Source organism: Pseudopipra pipra, chromosome 20 (genome assembly GCF_036250125.1).
Source record: "Pseudopipra pipra isolate bDixPip1 chromosome 20, bDixPip1.hap1, whole genome shotgun sequence".
Lineage (NCBI taxonomy): Eukaryota > Metazoa > Chordata > Aves > Passeriformes > Pipridae > Pseudopipra > Pseudopipra pipra.
This window is the reverse complement of record NC_087568.1, coordinates 9,569,315-9,585,613: the sequence shown is the minus strand read 5'-3', so window position 1 is coordinate 9,585,613 and position 16,299 is coordinate 9,569,315. Positions and strand designations below refer to the sequence as shown.

The following is a 16,299-nucleotide window of genomic DNA, read 5'->3' as shown; positions in this document are numbered from 1 at the left end:
GGGAGCTGCCTGTAGGGGGAGGCGAGCCAGAAAGATGATCTAATTCCGTGCAATTCTTGGGATTGAAGGAAAAGACCAGGCTCCACTCTTAATGACAGAGCAGAAAAACCAGGCCCCACGCCGGGGACGAAGCCCGTAGGCCATGGAGGAGAGGGTGTGAGGATCTCCCACCTCCAGGACTTCGGGTGCTGGGCAGCGCTGTGTCGCTTTCTCGCCCTCCAGGAGAGTAAGGCCTTGGTGAGGTTTTGCTGTAGTTATTAGAGGGACAGGCCCGAGGGTGCAAGTTTTATGATGATGATTATTTTTATTATTATTTTGTCTCTTTTTTCCCCCCCTTTCTCCCTGCCCGCTTTCCCGGCTCGCAGGCGCCGGGGCCGCTCCATGGCTGGAGGTGACCCAGGTGGAGGTGGTGTGGGCAGCTGAGCCAGGTCCTCGTGGTCCCATGGGAAGCCCATGGGGGGCTTTCCCTCCTCTGCTGCCCCATGTGCCCTTCCTTGGGGCGCCATCGGGATGGGCAGGGGGAGAAGGAGCTGCGCCGCTGGCTGTGGTGATTTGAGGGTGGGAGGAAGAGGAGCGTGGAGGCTGAAGAGGTAGCTGAGCCCCTTCCATGGGGGTGAGCTGCTTTCCAGCTCCCCATCACTGGAATCTGCTGGAATCTGCTTGCTCCAGGCTCCTCTTGGTGCTATGGTTTTGTCCTGGCTCGGCCTTCCTGGGGACTGGCTGTTTCTGAAGTGGCTGGTTTGCTTTTGCTGGAGATAGTGATGAATCTTGGTCTCCATTTTAGGGTTTTCTTCCCTCCCCTCCCCTCCCGGGTGCCAGGAGAAGGCAGGAGCAGCTGGACTCCTTGCTCCCCTCAGCCCGTGGAAGGAGGGGATGCCTTTGTCTGCTCTGGATTTACACTTGCCTGCACATACAAGTTGCACTGGCTTTAACTCTACTGGGATGCAGCTGGATGGGAACGGCGCTTCCCAGCCTGGAAGCAGTGAGGAAGTGTAAATTGATCTCCCCTTTCCAGGAGGGCACGGGCTCTGCAGACCCCCCTTGCCTGAAGCCTGCACGCCCTCGTGGAATGCCTTGTCCTAAGAGAAATCACTTTAAGTCCTGTTGTGTTTCATGCACGTGTCTCCGTGTTCCCAGCTGTTGCATGCAGGGACTTGTGCCTCTTTCTACAAGTCCCCCCTTTTTGGGAGTTGACGTGCGTGTGGCTGGAATGGGAGAGAGGACATGGGGGTTGAGAAGGAAATGTTTCTTTTCTATGGGAAAGAGTCCGGGTGAAAGGAATCCAGGAGACAAAAGAACTGCAAAGAATTTGATTTGGGGACAAACTTCAGGCTGAGGGCAGTGCTTGTTGTGAGCTGCAGATAAAATTCCATGTTCACATGATTGCATGGGGCTTATAAGGAAGTGTGGCCTTTACCTGGAAAAAAAAAAGGAGCTTTGAGGCTGGTGACTGCTTTGTAGGCCGGGTGTGCTGGTGGTTGTGCTTCCTTCCTTCTCCAGATCAAATGCTGCTGTTGGTTCTAATGACAGGCCCGTGGTCAGCGTCCCCACGAGCCCTCATCCCAGGCCTTGCCCATGCACAGCAGGACCTGAGCAGCGCCCAGACCCAAAATGAGCAGCCTCCCTGTGCCTACAAAGGAAACACTCTCTTTCTACAAGCCTTCTCTTCATCATTATTTCCTGTATAATTAACTACAAAATGTTTGTCTTCTCTTTAAGGCAAAGGTTATTGTGAGCAGGCGGGTTCGGGTTGCGTTATTTTTATTTTTTTGTTTTCCAGGAGAAGGAGGGAAAAAATGAGTGAATAAGAATCTGCTGCTGGGGTTGCATCATTTGTTGAGAGCTTTGCTTCTGCTGTGCTGCAGTCTGGGCTGGTGGGAGCTTTCCCTGGGGCCGTGTCCTGACTGTGTGTGGGGAGCAGGGCCCGGTGGTGTCACCTCGGAGGGGTTGGTGTCACCTCCCTGCTGGAGGATGGGCAGGATCAGTGCTGTCCATCCCACCGGCTCTGGGGGCAGAGGTGTTGGTGCACCCCACTGCCCTGGATGGGAAGGGGCAGTTTGAGGGGTGTCCTGCTCCCAGCCCTCTTCCAGCTCGACCTGCTGTAGCTGCTCAGCTCCGCTCACGTAACGCTCTGCGAAGCCTCGGGTTCCCAGACCGTTGACTTTTAAGACATTAAAAAAAAAAAAAAAAGACCCTGGTGAAGGTAGACATCTTGGCACCTCAGCCTGAGCTCCTGGCCGGGCTGCTGGGAGAGGACACAGCTCGGGCTCATGATGTAACTCTGGTCCCCTGGGCTGGGTAAGCTGCAATATGTTGGAGTTTTGCTGTGCATGTGTTGTCTTTGCCTATAAAACCTGTTTGGACCTTTGTGAAGGGCACCCGGATGGCTGATGAAAATGCCAAGGAGGAGGCTGAGAAAGCTCTTTCTGTGTTTCCCAGCTTTGTTCTTTTGCTCTTCTTTCTTTTCCTTTTTTATTTTTTCATTTTTTTTTTTTTTTTGGTGGGCTCTTTTTTTTTTTTTTTTTGTTTTAAAGGCACCACTGTAGCTTCTAGTCATCATCTGTTTGGAAATGCTGCAGAGCCTTCCCTTGGCCGGTCTGACCTGTCTTCCATCCCCTCCCAAGACCTCATGGAGGAGAGGAAGCCTGTTTTCTTGTAAACAGAGGCAGAGAGCGAAAAACTAAACCAGCAGTAGCTCCTCTGCTTGGCTCCTCATGGCTTTTAAAGCCCTCTCAAAGACCCAATCAGTCTTTCTTCAGATGCACTAATTTTTGCTGCCCCTTGAAACCTAAAATTAAAAGGGTTGAGGGGAGAGGGGGGGCAATTATGCTTCATGGCTGGTGCTGTGTACCCTTTGTGGAGGTTCTCCAGCCACGGATGGTTAATAATCACTGGGGAATGGAGGCAGCCGGCTGCGGGAAAGGGGGAAAGGAGGAAAAAAATAAATGGAGCGAGTGAGACTTTTATTGTGAAGCAGCGTGTGCTTGGCAGTTGGCTTTGTTGGGACTGCTGCAAGAGCAGACATTTCTCGGCGGGGAGGGTGGGTATAGGATTTCCCTGCCAATCGGGAGCGGACGGATGGGGCATGGGGAGGGTGAGCAGAAAGGGAAGTTTGCTCTGGATTTAAGGGAGGGGAGGGCAAAAAAACCCAACACACCCACACACACCCACACCCCCCCAAAAAATGGAGGTATTGACACTTTGCGGTGGAGTTGGTGCTAAGTTGGCTGGGTGGAGCCGTGGGGCTGCTGGGAATGAATGGGTGGGTGCCCCGTGGGTGCCCCTCGGGGTTGGGTGCTGATGGAGGGGAGAGCTCTGACCTGGGGGGAAGAGGCTTCGAGGGCTTTGCAGGGGTTTCCTGTAGCTTCCCTTTGATCAAAATGCTTCAAAATTCACAGTTGACTCTTTATTTATTTATTTATTAATTATTACTTTATTTTCTGCCTCGACGCTGAGTTTTTGTTGGGAAGTTGCGACGCTGCCGTTGGTGGCGAGGGATGTGTCTGTGAGACAGGAGAGCCCGTGAGGTGCCACCTCAGTCAGCCTTGCCTTGGCACCCAGCTTTTGTGCTCTCATGGCAAAAAAATGGTGGTTTCTCTCTTGGGGATGGAAGTTCTGCTTTGAGAGCTGGGCAGGACCCGGGCAGCCCTGAATTCCTGGTGACTGCAGCGAGGAGGGAGGATGATGGAGGTCTGATTGACTCCAGGGTTTCCTGCAGTGGCTTTTCTTCAGGCGTCGTGGGCAAGCAGCAGCAACGCCTCTGTGGAAGGGAGAGTGTGGGTGATTTGTGGGCTGAGGATAGTGCTTAGAAAATAAAGAAAAACTTAGAATCAGATGGCTCAGAATGACCCACTGGAAGTCCTGGGGCTTCTCGTATGAGTCAGTGTAACAGCAGGAATATCAAGACCTTTCCTTATTGCAACAAAGGTTGGGAAAACAAGCTGCTTCCTGTTAGACAGACTGAGGCTCTTTATTTGCTGTTGGTGCCTGTGGCGAGGGCCTGGGTGCCCCTGCCCGGGGTGCCCTTGGGCACTCTGAGCTCTCTTTGCCCTAGTCTTGCTGCAGGGTGTTCCATGAGCAAAATGAAGTTATTCCCAGTTTACAAGAGGTCTGGCTAGAGGAGAGGTAGGGTTTACAAGCTCATGTTTGCAGCAAGGATGCGTATTATTGGCTTAGCAAACAAATAAATAAAGAAGGTGCTCTATGTTCAGGCTTTGGGCTGTGTTTTATGATCATTTCTTGATGGCAGCTGTTGGCCAGTGTGTGCTGGAGGTAGGTTCTGCTACAGGCTGTTGGTGGGCTCAGCTGAGGTTCCAGATGCTCACAGCTTGTTTTTTGGGCTGTGGCTGAAAATCTGAAGGTGCTGTGCTGGGAGCACATGTTCCCTGGTGCTGAGAGCATTGAGATGTGGCCGGGTTTGCTGTTTGCTTGTGCTCAGGGCAGGCTGGGGACAGGCAGCCCCCCACAGCCTCCATCCTCCGTGTTATGGGAGCAATCCTGGGAGTGCCCTCAGCTCCAGGCCTGGCAGGTGATGGAGGCTTTCCCAGGAATTCGTGCCCAGCCTGGCACTCCCTCCTTTCCTTTAGTGTGTGTTACTTTGCAGATGGAGGCATTTGGGAGCATCCTGCAGGGATGTGGGGCTGGATGAGCCCCTTGTGGGGCTGGGGGGCTGCTGACATTGCTGCTGAGTTCACATGGAAACAAACCTGTCAGGGTGGCTGGTGACAGCAAAGCAGCACCAAAGCCCATCTCTGTCCTCTCTGGACAGAATCCCACATGGTGACAGGAGAGCTGGTGCTGGGAATAGTTTGGGAGCTGGTACACCAGCTTTTGGAAGCTGGTACACCGGATTTGGGAGCTGGTACATCGCGTGCACCTTATCTCTCTCGCTCCCTTTGTGGGAGATGGGCAGGTTGTTTTTCTTCCTTTATCACTCAGTGTGCTTTAAACCTTGTGATTTGCATGGCTGAGGCACCATCTGCTCTCTGTGCCGGCCCTACAACAGTTGGCTTGACCTGGGTTTATTCTTGTGCCGCCGCGCCGGCAGCGTGTGCTGAACCCTTCACCCGACCTCGTCACGCGGCAGCTCTGCAGGGCAGGCACCATCTTTGCCTCCAGACCAGCTTGTCTCCTTAAACACAGGGCTGTGGCAAAGACCCCTTCTATTTCATTTTATTTTTTTTTTTTTTTTGCAAATACCTTTTTTCCTGCTGTTTTGTTCTGGTGGCTTTTTTTTTTCAGTCTCGCCACTTCGACATAAAAAACGAAGGTATTAAGGCTGCAAACCTGATCTAACAACGTGACTCTGGGCGTGTGAAAGGCAGAGGAGATGAGCAGGTGTTCCCTTTTTTAAGTAAAAATAAAAAAAAAAGGGGGAGGAAAAAAGAAAAATTACTTTCTATGGAATTAAAAATAGAGCTGATTAACTTTAATAAACATGGGTGTTGTGAATGAGGAGTTAGCTGGAGCTGGCTGATGGTTTGCATTTTGTGTGTACATTTGAATGAACTACAAAAAAAAACAACCAAAAGCTCAGGGGCTGGAAATGTTGATAAATGAGGTGTAAAGAGAAGGCTGATAGATCTGCCTCCCCCACCCAAAGCCTAAGAAGTTTTGGGGGAGTAAAAGTCACCTCCTGGAGATGCCTTTCCTGAGCACTGACTCAGCTGGATTCCCGGGCACGTTTCACTCACAGAATCTGTCTGGCTCATCCAAGCCCAGAGCTGGGAGGTCTGAGCCCCGGGCACAGCTCAGTGTCTCAGCTCCTCGGGCTGTCAGCCGGGGCCAGCCCTGCCGTGTTTTATCTGTGACCTGTGCCTTGGTGGCAGCTTCCTGGAGGCCTTGTTTTGCAGAGGGAGGTTTGCCCGTGATGTAAACAGGATGTGTCCATGATTGTCTCTTCTTTGCAATGCAATGCAATGTGTGTGGATGACCATGGAGCTAAACCCTGATGTTTCTGTTTTGTCTCCCCCTCCTTAGCGAGCATTGCTGAGTAAGGGAGAGCCAAGGAAAGACGCCTGCATGAAGACTGAGCTGCTGAAAGACATCACCAACAACAAAGAGGAAGGTGAGCACCTGCCTTGGGTGAGGGCCAGACCTTGCTTGTGAGGTGATGGGAACAAAACCAGGGGCTTGGAGATGTGCTCTGTCCCCCCAGCGCCTCAGCTGTGCTCCCACAAACAGTGGCTCCCTTCTCCTGGGACTGTTCTCAGCAGGGCTCTTCCCCAGAAGAGGCAGATTTGCTTTTCAGTCCATCCCCCACCAGTCCCCTGCAGAATGGGATCTCATTTTCACTTCTGCTCTGGTGTGGCTGTGAGGCCGAAGGAGTCACTTTGAGCTTCCTCTGCCTGACTGGTTTTAGCTGAACTCTGATCCCTCCCCATGATGGCCTTTTCCTCCCTCTAGGAAAGTTCACTTTCTGTTTTCCTGGGGGTTCCTCTCTTGCTGCAGAGCAGGCCCTGATGTTCTGCAGGATGGCTGGTGGGGTTGGACACCCCACACACTTCCAGGCTCCTGTGTGGGCTCTGCTGCTTTTACTGTGCAGGATGCAGCACGCGTTCACTTGACAAAGTGTTTCCTGCGGGAAAGTTACATAAAAGTAACATAAAAGTTACAAAATCTGTGAGTTACATGCAAGCAAATCTAAGGGCTTAATAAATGTGTCAGTAGGATTAGGGGAAAAAACCCCACCACTCTTTATCTTTCCTCCAACTCCCTCCTGTCTTTATTATTCCTTGACTAGTTACTTCTCCTAGCTCTGCAGGGATTTGGTGTGTTTTTGTTCTCCTTTCCATAACAGAGCATTAGGAAAGCACTGAACTGGCCCCATCAAAATCCCTACTCTTATCTAGAAACAAAATTTTGGACTTAATTCAGTTGTGTGTGAGTACAGCGTTGCTTTTTCTTTCTCCTCTGTCCAGCATAATGTTTTGTCAAGCTGCTCTAGTTAGAGAGTAAAGCTCAGAACAGGCAAAATACTGAATGCTGTGTCAGGTGCTTGGATATTAACTGGGGGCACGTGAGTCCTGCTGCCAGAGCTGGTGGTGTAGGGACCTCAGGTCTGGGCAGAGCAGGGCTGAAATCTGAGGTGTCAGTGGGAGGTCGTGTTGCTCTGAGGGAGCCTCTCAATTTGATCCCTTGCCTTGCTTGGCTCAGGACTATAAATCTTGTTTGTTCAGCTCTTGGTTGATCTTAAGGTAAGTGTCAAGGTGGAGGTAAAAAATCCAGAAAGAGGGTGGGAAGAGACATTTCTGTGCCTTGGATGTCTTGACTGGTTGTGACTTAGAGCAAATGCTGCGTGTCAGGAGGGAGCTGAGAACCCTCCCTGTGCAGGAACAGTCTCCAGGCTTCACAAGGTGCTCAAATTCCAACCACTCCAGCTCATTGTCTGGTTCTGTAAGAAGAAGAGTCCTAAAATGTGATCTGCATAGTGTCCATTCTTCTGGAATGTTCAGCTGTATCCTCCCCTCCCCGAGCACACAGACAATGGGGTGTGTGGTCGCTGCGCTGTGCCCACTGTCCCTCACTGCCCTTCCTTCCCCAGCTGGGATCGTCGGAGGATCGTCATCAACACAACATTAATTAACGTCCCCAAAGCCTCTTAATAACAGTGTTTAGTGTTGGCAGAGAGTTTGCATTTCTGACTGTGGCGTGAACATGAAATCATTCCAACACACTCGTGAGATGCCATGAAATTGTTTCTTTGAGCCCAATTTCCTGGCTCAAGGACAGGCAGCAATGTGTGGAACTGGGGTGTGTCGACTGGAAAAGCACCCTAAAGTCTCAACTTTCTCTCTTTAAATTTGTTTTAACAAACTTAAAAGTCATTTTCCTTTAGCAAGGAGGATGTGACCAGTGCTGTTTAATACCTTCATCATTGCCATGGCCTGGTTTAGGCTGAGTTGCTGCAGCAAACTGATGGTGTGTTTGCTGGGAGCCAAGACCTTCAGCACACAGCTGAACCTGCTGTGATTGTGTTCCCTTTGGGAAAATCCCCTTGGCAGGTAACTTGTCAATATTGAACCCGGGATCTAAAACTTCCAGAGGCTTGAACTTGCAGATCCAAAGGCTGACTAAAGGTGCTGTTTGGGCTAAAGGCTTAGTGTGAATTGCTGTGTTTTTCTCTCTTTTCACTCTCCCTGGGCTCAGAAGGGTGCTGATGCTGAGGGCAGGGCCAGCTCCCCATTGGAACTGTGGTAGCTCCATTGCTGCCTCCCTGAATGGCCTTTTACCAGTTACACCTCTACTACAAACTTGTGCTTCCCCTGTGTCCAAGATGAGCCAGGAAATTCAGGTGACTTGAAGCCTTGGCTGAGATCTGGGGGTCTGTCCCCCAGGCCAGGCCCATCAGCACCCCTGCAGCAGTGCCTGTGACCACTGTCTGGCTCCAGCACTGAGGAACATCATCATGCTGGAGATCTCCATGAGGATCCTGTTGCAGGGCTGAGCTGCCCCAGTTTGTAATCCCAGAATCATAGACTGGTTTGGGTTATGAGGGACCTTAAAGTTCATCCTGTTCCATCCCTGCCATGGGCAAGGACACCTTCCACTAGCCCAGGTTGCTCCAAGCCCTGTCCAACGTGGCCTTGGACACTTCCAGGGATGGGGCAGCCACAGCTTCTCTGGGCAACCTGTGCCAGGGCCTCCCCACCCTCACAGGGAAGGATTTCTTCCCAGTATCCCATCTAACCCTGCCCTCTGGCAGTGTGAAGCCATTCCCTCTTGTCCTGTCACTCCAAGCCTTGTCCAAAGTCTCTCTCCATCTTGTGGGTTCCCTTCAGGTACTGGAAGGCCACAATTAGGTCACCCCAAAACCACCTTTTCTCCAGGCTGAGCAAACCCAATTCCCTCAGCCTTTCCTCACAGGAGAGGTGCTCCATCCCTCTGATCAGCTTGTGTTGGAAAGGATCTTAAAGACCATCCAGTTCTTCCACCTCCCTGCCACGGGGAGGGACACCTTCCACTATCCCAGGTTGCTCCAAGCCCTGTCCAACCTGGCCCTGATTAATCTGCTGGTTTGAGGCAGTGCTCCCCTTTCTTGGTGGTCCTCAGCCTGCCAGCCTGTCACTTGGGACAGCTCAGGAGCTGGGGAGGAGTTGAGGAGTTGTTGGTGCTTGGGACAGGGCTGGGTGGGTGCTCTCAGGGAGCAGCCTGGGGTGGGGGCCCTTGGGTGGGCAGTGGTGGTGTTTTATTCCCTGTTCCTCGAGCAGGAGGTGTTGCAGAAATGCTCTGTGCTTCCCAACTGGGCTGTCCTCTTCTGCCTTTGTCCTGATAAAGAGAAATGAACTCTAAATGTAAATCTATCTGTAGGAACAACTCTTTGGGTCTTCCAGCACTTCCATTTCTGGGCCTGGGGGTGAGTCCCAGCCTGTGCAAAGCTCAGTGGAAGTCACTCACCGGGCTCAGAGTCCCTTTGCGTGTAAAATTGCTCAACACAGATAGAAAAAAGCTGTGCATGAGGCTGTTTTGTTGTCCATGGGAAATGTTCCAGTTCAGTTTTACATGTGGATGTGAGTTTAGGTCCATCTTTCCCTTTGACAGGGCAAGGAAGGGGGCAGGGAGATGGAAGATGAGTGGAAAAAAGCTTTTATTAGGCCATATTGTCTTTAGCCTGACTCAGAGTGAAACTATTAAAAAGTGGTTTCTTTGCAAGAGTTTCAAGTGATTTCAGTTCTCCTCATGTACATCACTCTGAACTCTGTGCTGTGTCTCCCTTGACCTTTCAAGGCAAATCCCTCCTTTCCTGATTCCCCAACCCCAGGGATGGAAAGTTCCACTAAAGCAGTGGCCCAAAAGCAGGAATGGGAGTTGGGAATGAAGTTCTCAATTAGCCCCAGCATTTCTGAGCCTTCACTTGAGGCAGCTGCTCTGCAACAGTGCTGGGTGAGACCTGCACAGTCACTGCTCTCAGATAAACTCCAGACTGCTTTGAGAGAGTGTCAGGGGTTTAAATTCCCAGAGAAGCCTTCCCCCCCCCCTTTTTTTTAGTTTTTCTCCCTCTTATTGCAGGTAGGAAGCTGCCTGTGAGTGCTGGAAGTGCTGCTTCCACTAAGCAGCTGCAGCCTCTGCATTCCCAGTGCTGGGATGGCAGCTTTAAAGGAGGGCAGGAGTGATCTCCTCCCCTCCATGTGCTTGGCACAGGGATCCCCTGCTGGGACTGACAACAGGAGAGCAGGCAGAGCAAAGGGATGCTTCAGGTATTTCAGATGTTCATCCAGCTGTGCTCCCAGGCACTCCCTGAGTTTGGGACCCTGGCTCCAGGAGGGATGTGCCCGTGGCAGAGAGAGGAAATGCAATTGGAGCCTGACAGAGCAGGAGCATCCCTGTGGCACAGCTGTGACACCACAGCCCTGATCCCGTGGCAAAGGGAGGGATGAATTTCATGGAGCTTGTTAACATGTTCTAGGTCATTAAATTGTTGAACCAGTTTAACTGTTGAACTGTTAACATTAAAAGTGTGTCCTTGGGACCAGGAGGGGCAGTCCTGGGGACACTGGGAAGTGTGGGGCCTGCAGGTTGAGGGAGGTGATCCTGCCCCTCTGCTTGGCCCTAGTGAAGCCACATCTGGAGCGTTGTGTCCACTTCTGGTCTCCACAGTTCAAGAAAGACAAGGAGCTATTGGAGAGGGCCCAGCAGAGGCCACAAAGATGATCAGGGGTCTGGAGCATCTCTCTGAGGAGGATAAACTGAGGGAGCTGGGCCTGGTTAGTGTGGAGAAGAGAAGATTGAGAGGAGATCTCATCAATCTATATAAATATGCACTGGAAAATAATAAATAGGCCCTGGCACAGGTTGCCCAGAGAAGCTGTGGCTGCCCCATTCCTGGGAGTGTCCAAGGCCAGGTTGGACGGGGCTTGGAGCAACCTGGGCTAGTGGAAGGTGTCCCTGCCCATGGCAGGAGGGTGGAATGAGATGGTCTTTAAGGTCCCTTCCAACCCAAACCAGTCTGTGAGTCTATCAAGTATCTCCAAGAGGTGCCCAGAGGACGGTGCCAGACCCTTCAGCAGTGCCCAGTGACAGGACAAGGAGCGATGGCCACAAACTAAAACACAAGAAGTTTTACCTCGACATGAGGAAGAACTACTTTCCATGGAGGGTGGCAGAGCCCTGGAAGAGCTGCCCAAGGAGGTCATGGAGTCTCCCTCTCTGGAGACATCCCAAACCCACCTGGATGTGTTCCTGTGTCACCTGCTCCAGGTGACCCTGCCTGGGCAGGGGGTTGGACTGGATACTCTCCAGAGGTCCCTTCCAACCCCAGCTAGTCTGTGATTCTGTGAGTCCCCAGCAGCCAGGTGCCAAATCCCATTAACCCAGCCTGTGTAATCCCAATATTGAGCACTCACAGAAGCAGCTGGTTCTTCCTTTTTCTTTTTTTTTTACTTTTCTCTTCCTGTTTTGACTCTTGGTGTGACCCCACTGCAGGGTGACAGTGCTCCAGGGCCCTGGGAGAAGTGACACCTGTGGTTTGGAAATACAGGGCAGGCTCTTGGATGGACATCACCCATCTTCAGGAATTTAAAAGGATTGGGGGAAGAAGAAGCCATCAGTACCTCATCCCTGGGAGGAACTTTGCCTGAAAATGTATTCCTCTGCATTTCTTGGCTTCAAAATATTTCACTTCTTGGCTTCAGTCGTAGCATCACAGAATCCCAGACTGGTTTGGGTTGAAAGGGATATTAAAGCTCATTCAGTTCCACCCCTGCCATGGGCAGGGACACCTTCCACTATCCCAGGGTTGCTCCAAGCCCCGTCCAACCTGGCCTTGGACACTTGCAGGGATCCAGGGGCAGCCACAGCTTCTCTGGGCAACCTGTGCCAGGGCCTCCCCACCCTCCCAGGGACCTCACTGGGTCAGGTTGCTCAGGGCCCCTCCAACCTCCAGTGATGGAGGGGGTGCTTTCCTTTCCAGTGGACACAGAGCCTCAGCCACCACTTCTCCCTTGTCTGTGTGGTTTCAGCCCCCACCTCCTCATCCCTCTGGAGGCAGGTTCTCTCTGCTTTGCAGTTTTCTTTTTTATGACTTTGGGCAGGAAGAGGGGAGGGAACTGCTGTAACACAGGGGTTACAAACAGGTGCATTTCTCACTTTTAGAAGTTTATCCAGCAGGACAGTTGGGTATTGAATAAAAGACTGTGGTATCTGTGGTGTTTTAAAGATGATCTGTGATAAAGTGCTTAAGGTAAAACATCTGTGAAATGTGTGTATATAAATATAATAGTATGCAGTTCTTGTGCTGCACTTCCAAAGCCTGGCCTTTCCCTTTAAGCTCTGTCTTTGCTTAGTTCTTTTAAGCTGAGTTCATTTGAGCTTTATCTCTGCTTAGATGTTTCTCTTGCAGCAGCTGAAGCCTCGTGGCTCTGCCTTGGGCCCTGTGCTGGGGGCTCTGGAAATGCATGGAAAATCCATGGGCAATGGGGTGTCTTGCCTCTACCACTCTCAGCAGCAAGATGTTTAGTAAAACTTCCAGATCATTCACTTGTAAGATGATTTTTTCCCTTTCTTTCTTTTTCTTTTTCATCCTTTTTTCCCCTCAGACCAAGTGGGAATTGCAGTTTGGCCTGGAGTGTGAGGGCTCCTAAAGCTTGTGTGTTTTTCCTATTTTGTCTCGCTGAGCAGCGAAATCTGAATTTTAAAAATCTTTTTAAGTCTTCATTTTTTTTTTCAGAGCATTGTCGAAGTAATAGAGAGTTTTGAGTTGATACCTGGCCTCCTGCAGATGGGAAGCTCTGGTGGGTGTTTGTTCCCTCGGGTCCCCGCAGAGGCGATTCGGCCCCTTTGGCTGTGGCTGGGACGGCTGTGGGGACAGTAACACATCTGTTAGACAGGCTCTGCCCAAGGACAGGCTTTGGCAGGCTGGACCAAGCTCTGGCAAGCTCCAGGGCAGGGCTGGAGCCAGGTCTGGCTCTGCTGGGAGGCCTGGAAATCCAAGCAAAGACAGCAGAGGGGAACCGGTGTCTGGGCTGGGAGAGCAGAGCTGGGATTAATCTTGCCTAATTTAGGGGGGATTTTTGAGGTTATCATTCTAATTCGGAAGTAGTCCAGCTCATTTCTGCTTAGACATGGTAGCAGGCAGGTTAGGCATGGCCCAGGCAGGGATTAGTTTATCCAAAGATGTCTAAAGTCAGCCTGTGCTGCTTTTGAGCTGTTGGCTTCTCTCCTTTGGCTGCAGTGGTGGCTTTAGGGACACCCTGGAGGCTGAGATGCCTTTTAGCCACTAAAATTAGGTGGGGTGGTCTCACCCTGTCTTATCTTCTCCCCTATTTTAATCAGATTCTGTTCTCTGCATGGGAATTTTAATTCAATTTTGAATGACTGTGACATGGAGAAGAAAACTTAAGCCTGACCCTTCTGCTTGAGCCTGGGGAGGGCTGGGAGCTCTCTGCAGTGCTCTCAGGGAGTTGTGAATTCAGAGAAGGGATTAAAATGTATTACTGATTATTCCTTGCCACGTGGACTCACAGGGATAATGGATCTGCCCAACTTCCTGAGTCTGAAATCCCCTCTGTTACTAAGATGTGTTACTAAAGGATATGATTTTACAGAAGTTTGTGTCAACTTGGTGGCAACTTCAGACACCAGAGAATGGGCACCAGAACGGAAAATAAACCTCTGGGCATGTTACCCTTTCTACATGTTCCTGGATTTTAACTAATCCCAAATGCTTGGATGGGGATCCAGGCAGGGTTGAGGTCCATGGGAGAAGCTTCTCCTGCAGCAAATGGTGTAGGGGATGCATAAAGAGCTCTGAAAAAACTGGAGTGGTTCTAGTAAAGGAGTTTACACTTCAGGGACATGGGCTAGAACCTTCTACTTTCATTTCTTTTTGATTAAGGGAAGGATGGTTGTAGATTAATGAGCAGTGAGCGAGTTGGAGAGAAAACTGAATGTGGAGAAAACCTTGTTTTGGCCTACTTAGAAGGGATGAATGCTGTCAAGCTGTAAAGTTTTAGAGAAATACCAGCTTTAGTTTTATAATTCACTTGCACAAGGACAAAGAAGCTGCTGAACAGCATTTTCAAGAGAACTCACAGCCACGAGGTGTGTTTGAAATGAAGATTTTAGCAGGTTTTCAGTTGAAACTTTTTCTTTGGGAATGAAAAAGGGGAGATTAAAAGGTCACATCAGGAAGAAGTGTTTCTTTAGGTGTCTGGTGCTGCTGAAGAGCTTCTTAGGGCTGTTGTATTCAGTATTCTTCTTGTGAGGTTCCTGCTGGCTCTGGTTCCTGTTCCCATTGCTGTCTGTGAGGCAGAGTTCAGCAAGGGTGTAAATATGTGTGGAATTGTGCCTATTCAGCAGTGCTTGTACCTGGGCACTTGCTGTACCCGAGCCTTGCTGGACGTGCTCACACCCACAGACGTGTCCTGTCACCCAAGGATGCAGCACATGGAGCTCCCAGTGAGAGGCACTGGGGCAGTACCTTAGCCTGGGATGGCAACTCCTGTTTTCCTGGTACCAGACCAGGTGCTTTGGCTGGGAAAACCAGAGTTATCCCATCGTATTAAGCGATGCAGCTCCTGGCGTGACCTGGTTCTTCACGGGGAGCTCTTTAATTCAGTGCTCAGGTCAGGCCCTGGGATGAGGAGGCTGTGCTGCTTCTTGCAGGAGCCTGGTTTCTGGGAAACAATGCTATTCCAACCTAGCCATGGGTTTGTTTTAGTGCTGTGGGAGAATGGAGGTGCTCTTTCCCCAGACAAAGGGAGGGTTCTGCCAGTGGTGTCTCAGACTTGGTGGAGGCTGGAGGGGGATGTGCTCTCTGTTCCCATTCAGTCCTTGGCCTCTGCTGACTCTTCCAGCCAAGGAGTGTTGATGGCAGTTCCCATAACAGCTTTTCTCTTGTGGATGTGTGTCCTTTAGGCACCAAATCCTGGCACCTCTTGCTGCATCCCACTTGGTCACAGAATCACAGAATGTGCTGAGTTGGAAGGACCCACAAGGACCATCGAGTTCAACTCCTGGCCCTGCACAGGCCCATCCCCAAGGGTCACACCCTGTGCCCCAGAGGATCATCCAAACCCTCCTGGAGCTCTGGCAGCCTTGGGGCTGTGCCCACTGCCCTGGGGAGCCTGGTCAGTGCCAACCACCCTCTGGGGGAAGAACCTTTTGCTGAGATCCAACCTGACCCTGCCCTGACACAGCTCCAGCCATTCCCTGGGTGCTGTCCCTGGTCCCCCCAGAGCAGAGCTCAGTCCCTGCCCCTCCTCTGCCCCTCCCCAGGAAGCTGGAACTGCCATGAGCTCTCCCCTCAGTCTCCTCTTCTCCAGCTGAACACCCCAAGTGCCCTCAGTGTCCTCACATGGCTTCAAATCAAGGCCCTTCCCCATCCTCGTTGCCTCCTTTGGACACTCTCTAATGGCTCAATATCTTCCTTCCATTGTGTCCCCCCAAACTGCCCCAGCATTCCAGGTGAGGCTGCCCCAGGGCAGAGCAGAGCAGGACAATCCCCTCCAGGCAGTGGTGGCAGTGCTGGTGTCCAGGGCTGGAGCTGGGCTGTAGGATCTGGCCTTGCCCAGGGAGAGCGGGTGCCAAACCCTGTTAAATCCAAACCACACCCATGGCAGCTGCCCTCAAGTTCTCCAGTTCTGTGCAACTTCAGGGAATGTGAAATTCCATATCTTTGCTCTGTCATATCTCTGGTCATAGGGATTTGGAAGGCTGGTGCCTGTTTGTAGGGGATTGATGCCACTTCCACAGTCAAATCAGACCACATTTTACACACTTAATAAGAGTGTGTGTGTGTAGGAAACTGTATGTGGGATTTTAATTTTAGCTCCATGGATTTTTGGTAAATTCTGTGATGCTTTCTTTCCCCAGGGCAGTGCTCCAATTTACCTTGTTTTGGTTGCCTTTGTGGCAGGCAGAGCAATTCTTGCCCTCTGCTTATTCAGTTTATCTAATAGTCAGCCACTGAAGTTATTTGACTGCTCTGGTGGGAGAGCACAGTGTTTAAATCAACAAATATTGAAGGCTTCATTCAGCCAGGTGCCTAAATTTGACTTCCAGCTGTGGTTAGGGAGCTCATTTTTTGTTGTTTTGTTGTTTTTTTTTTCCCCTGGCACTGACTTTGCTGCAATAGTTGCTTAAATGGCCACAACATGGTCTTTTAAAGGCACCAAATGCAGAAAGAGAAGCAAGGGTTGAAAGAATAAGGGCACAGTTGTGGCTCCCTCTGCCCAAAGCTTTTCAAAGAGTTAAATAAAATGGTGAATGAAGTAGCACTTTATCTTCTCCCAGAGTTGTTCCTGCCAAAACCAACCCCTTGTGCCTCTTCTGTCCTCTGAAGGGTCTGGGTGGTGTGAGAGG

General features: G+C 50.9%; 1 protein-coding gene across 11 annotated transcripts in view; it reads left to right on the top strand.

Moving 5' to 3' along the window:
• Nucleotides 1-16,299, top strand: part of LOC135425159 (histone-lysine N-methyltransferase EHMT1-like) — a 130,187-nt gene that overhangs the window by 51,685 nt on the left and 62,203 nt on the right. For 10 of the 11 annotated variants that reach the window (XM_064677149.1, XM_064677152.1, XM_064677151.1 and 7 more), the window contains one exon: nt 5,980-6,067. In XM_064677149.1, coding sequence (XP_064533219.1) covers nt 5,980-6,067 — 88 coding nt within the window. Of the gene's footprint in view, nt 1-61; nt 238-5,979; nt 6,068-16,299 lie in introns of those variants that run through there. The other variant, XM_064677150.1, reaches the window with a different exon arrangement.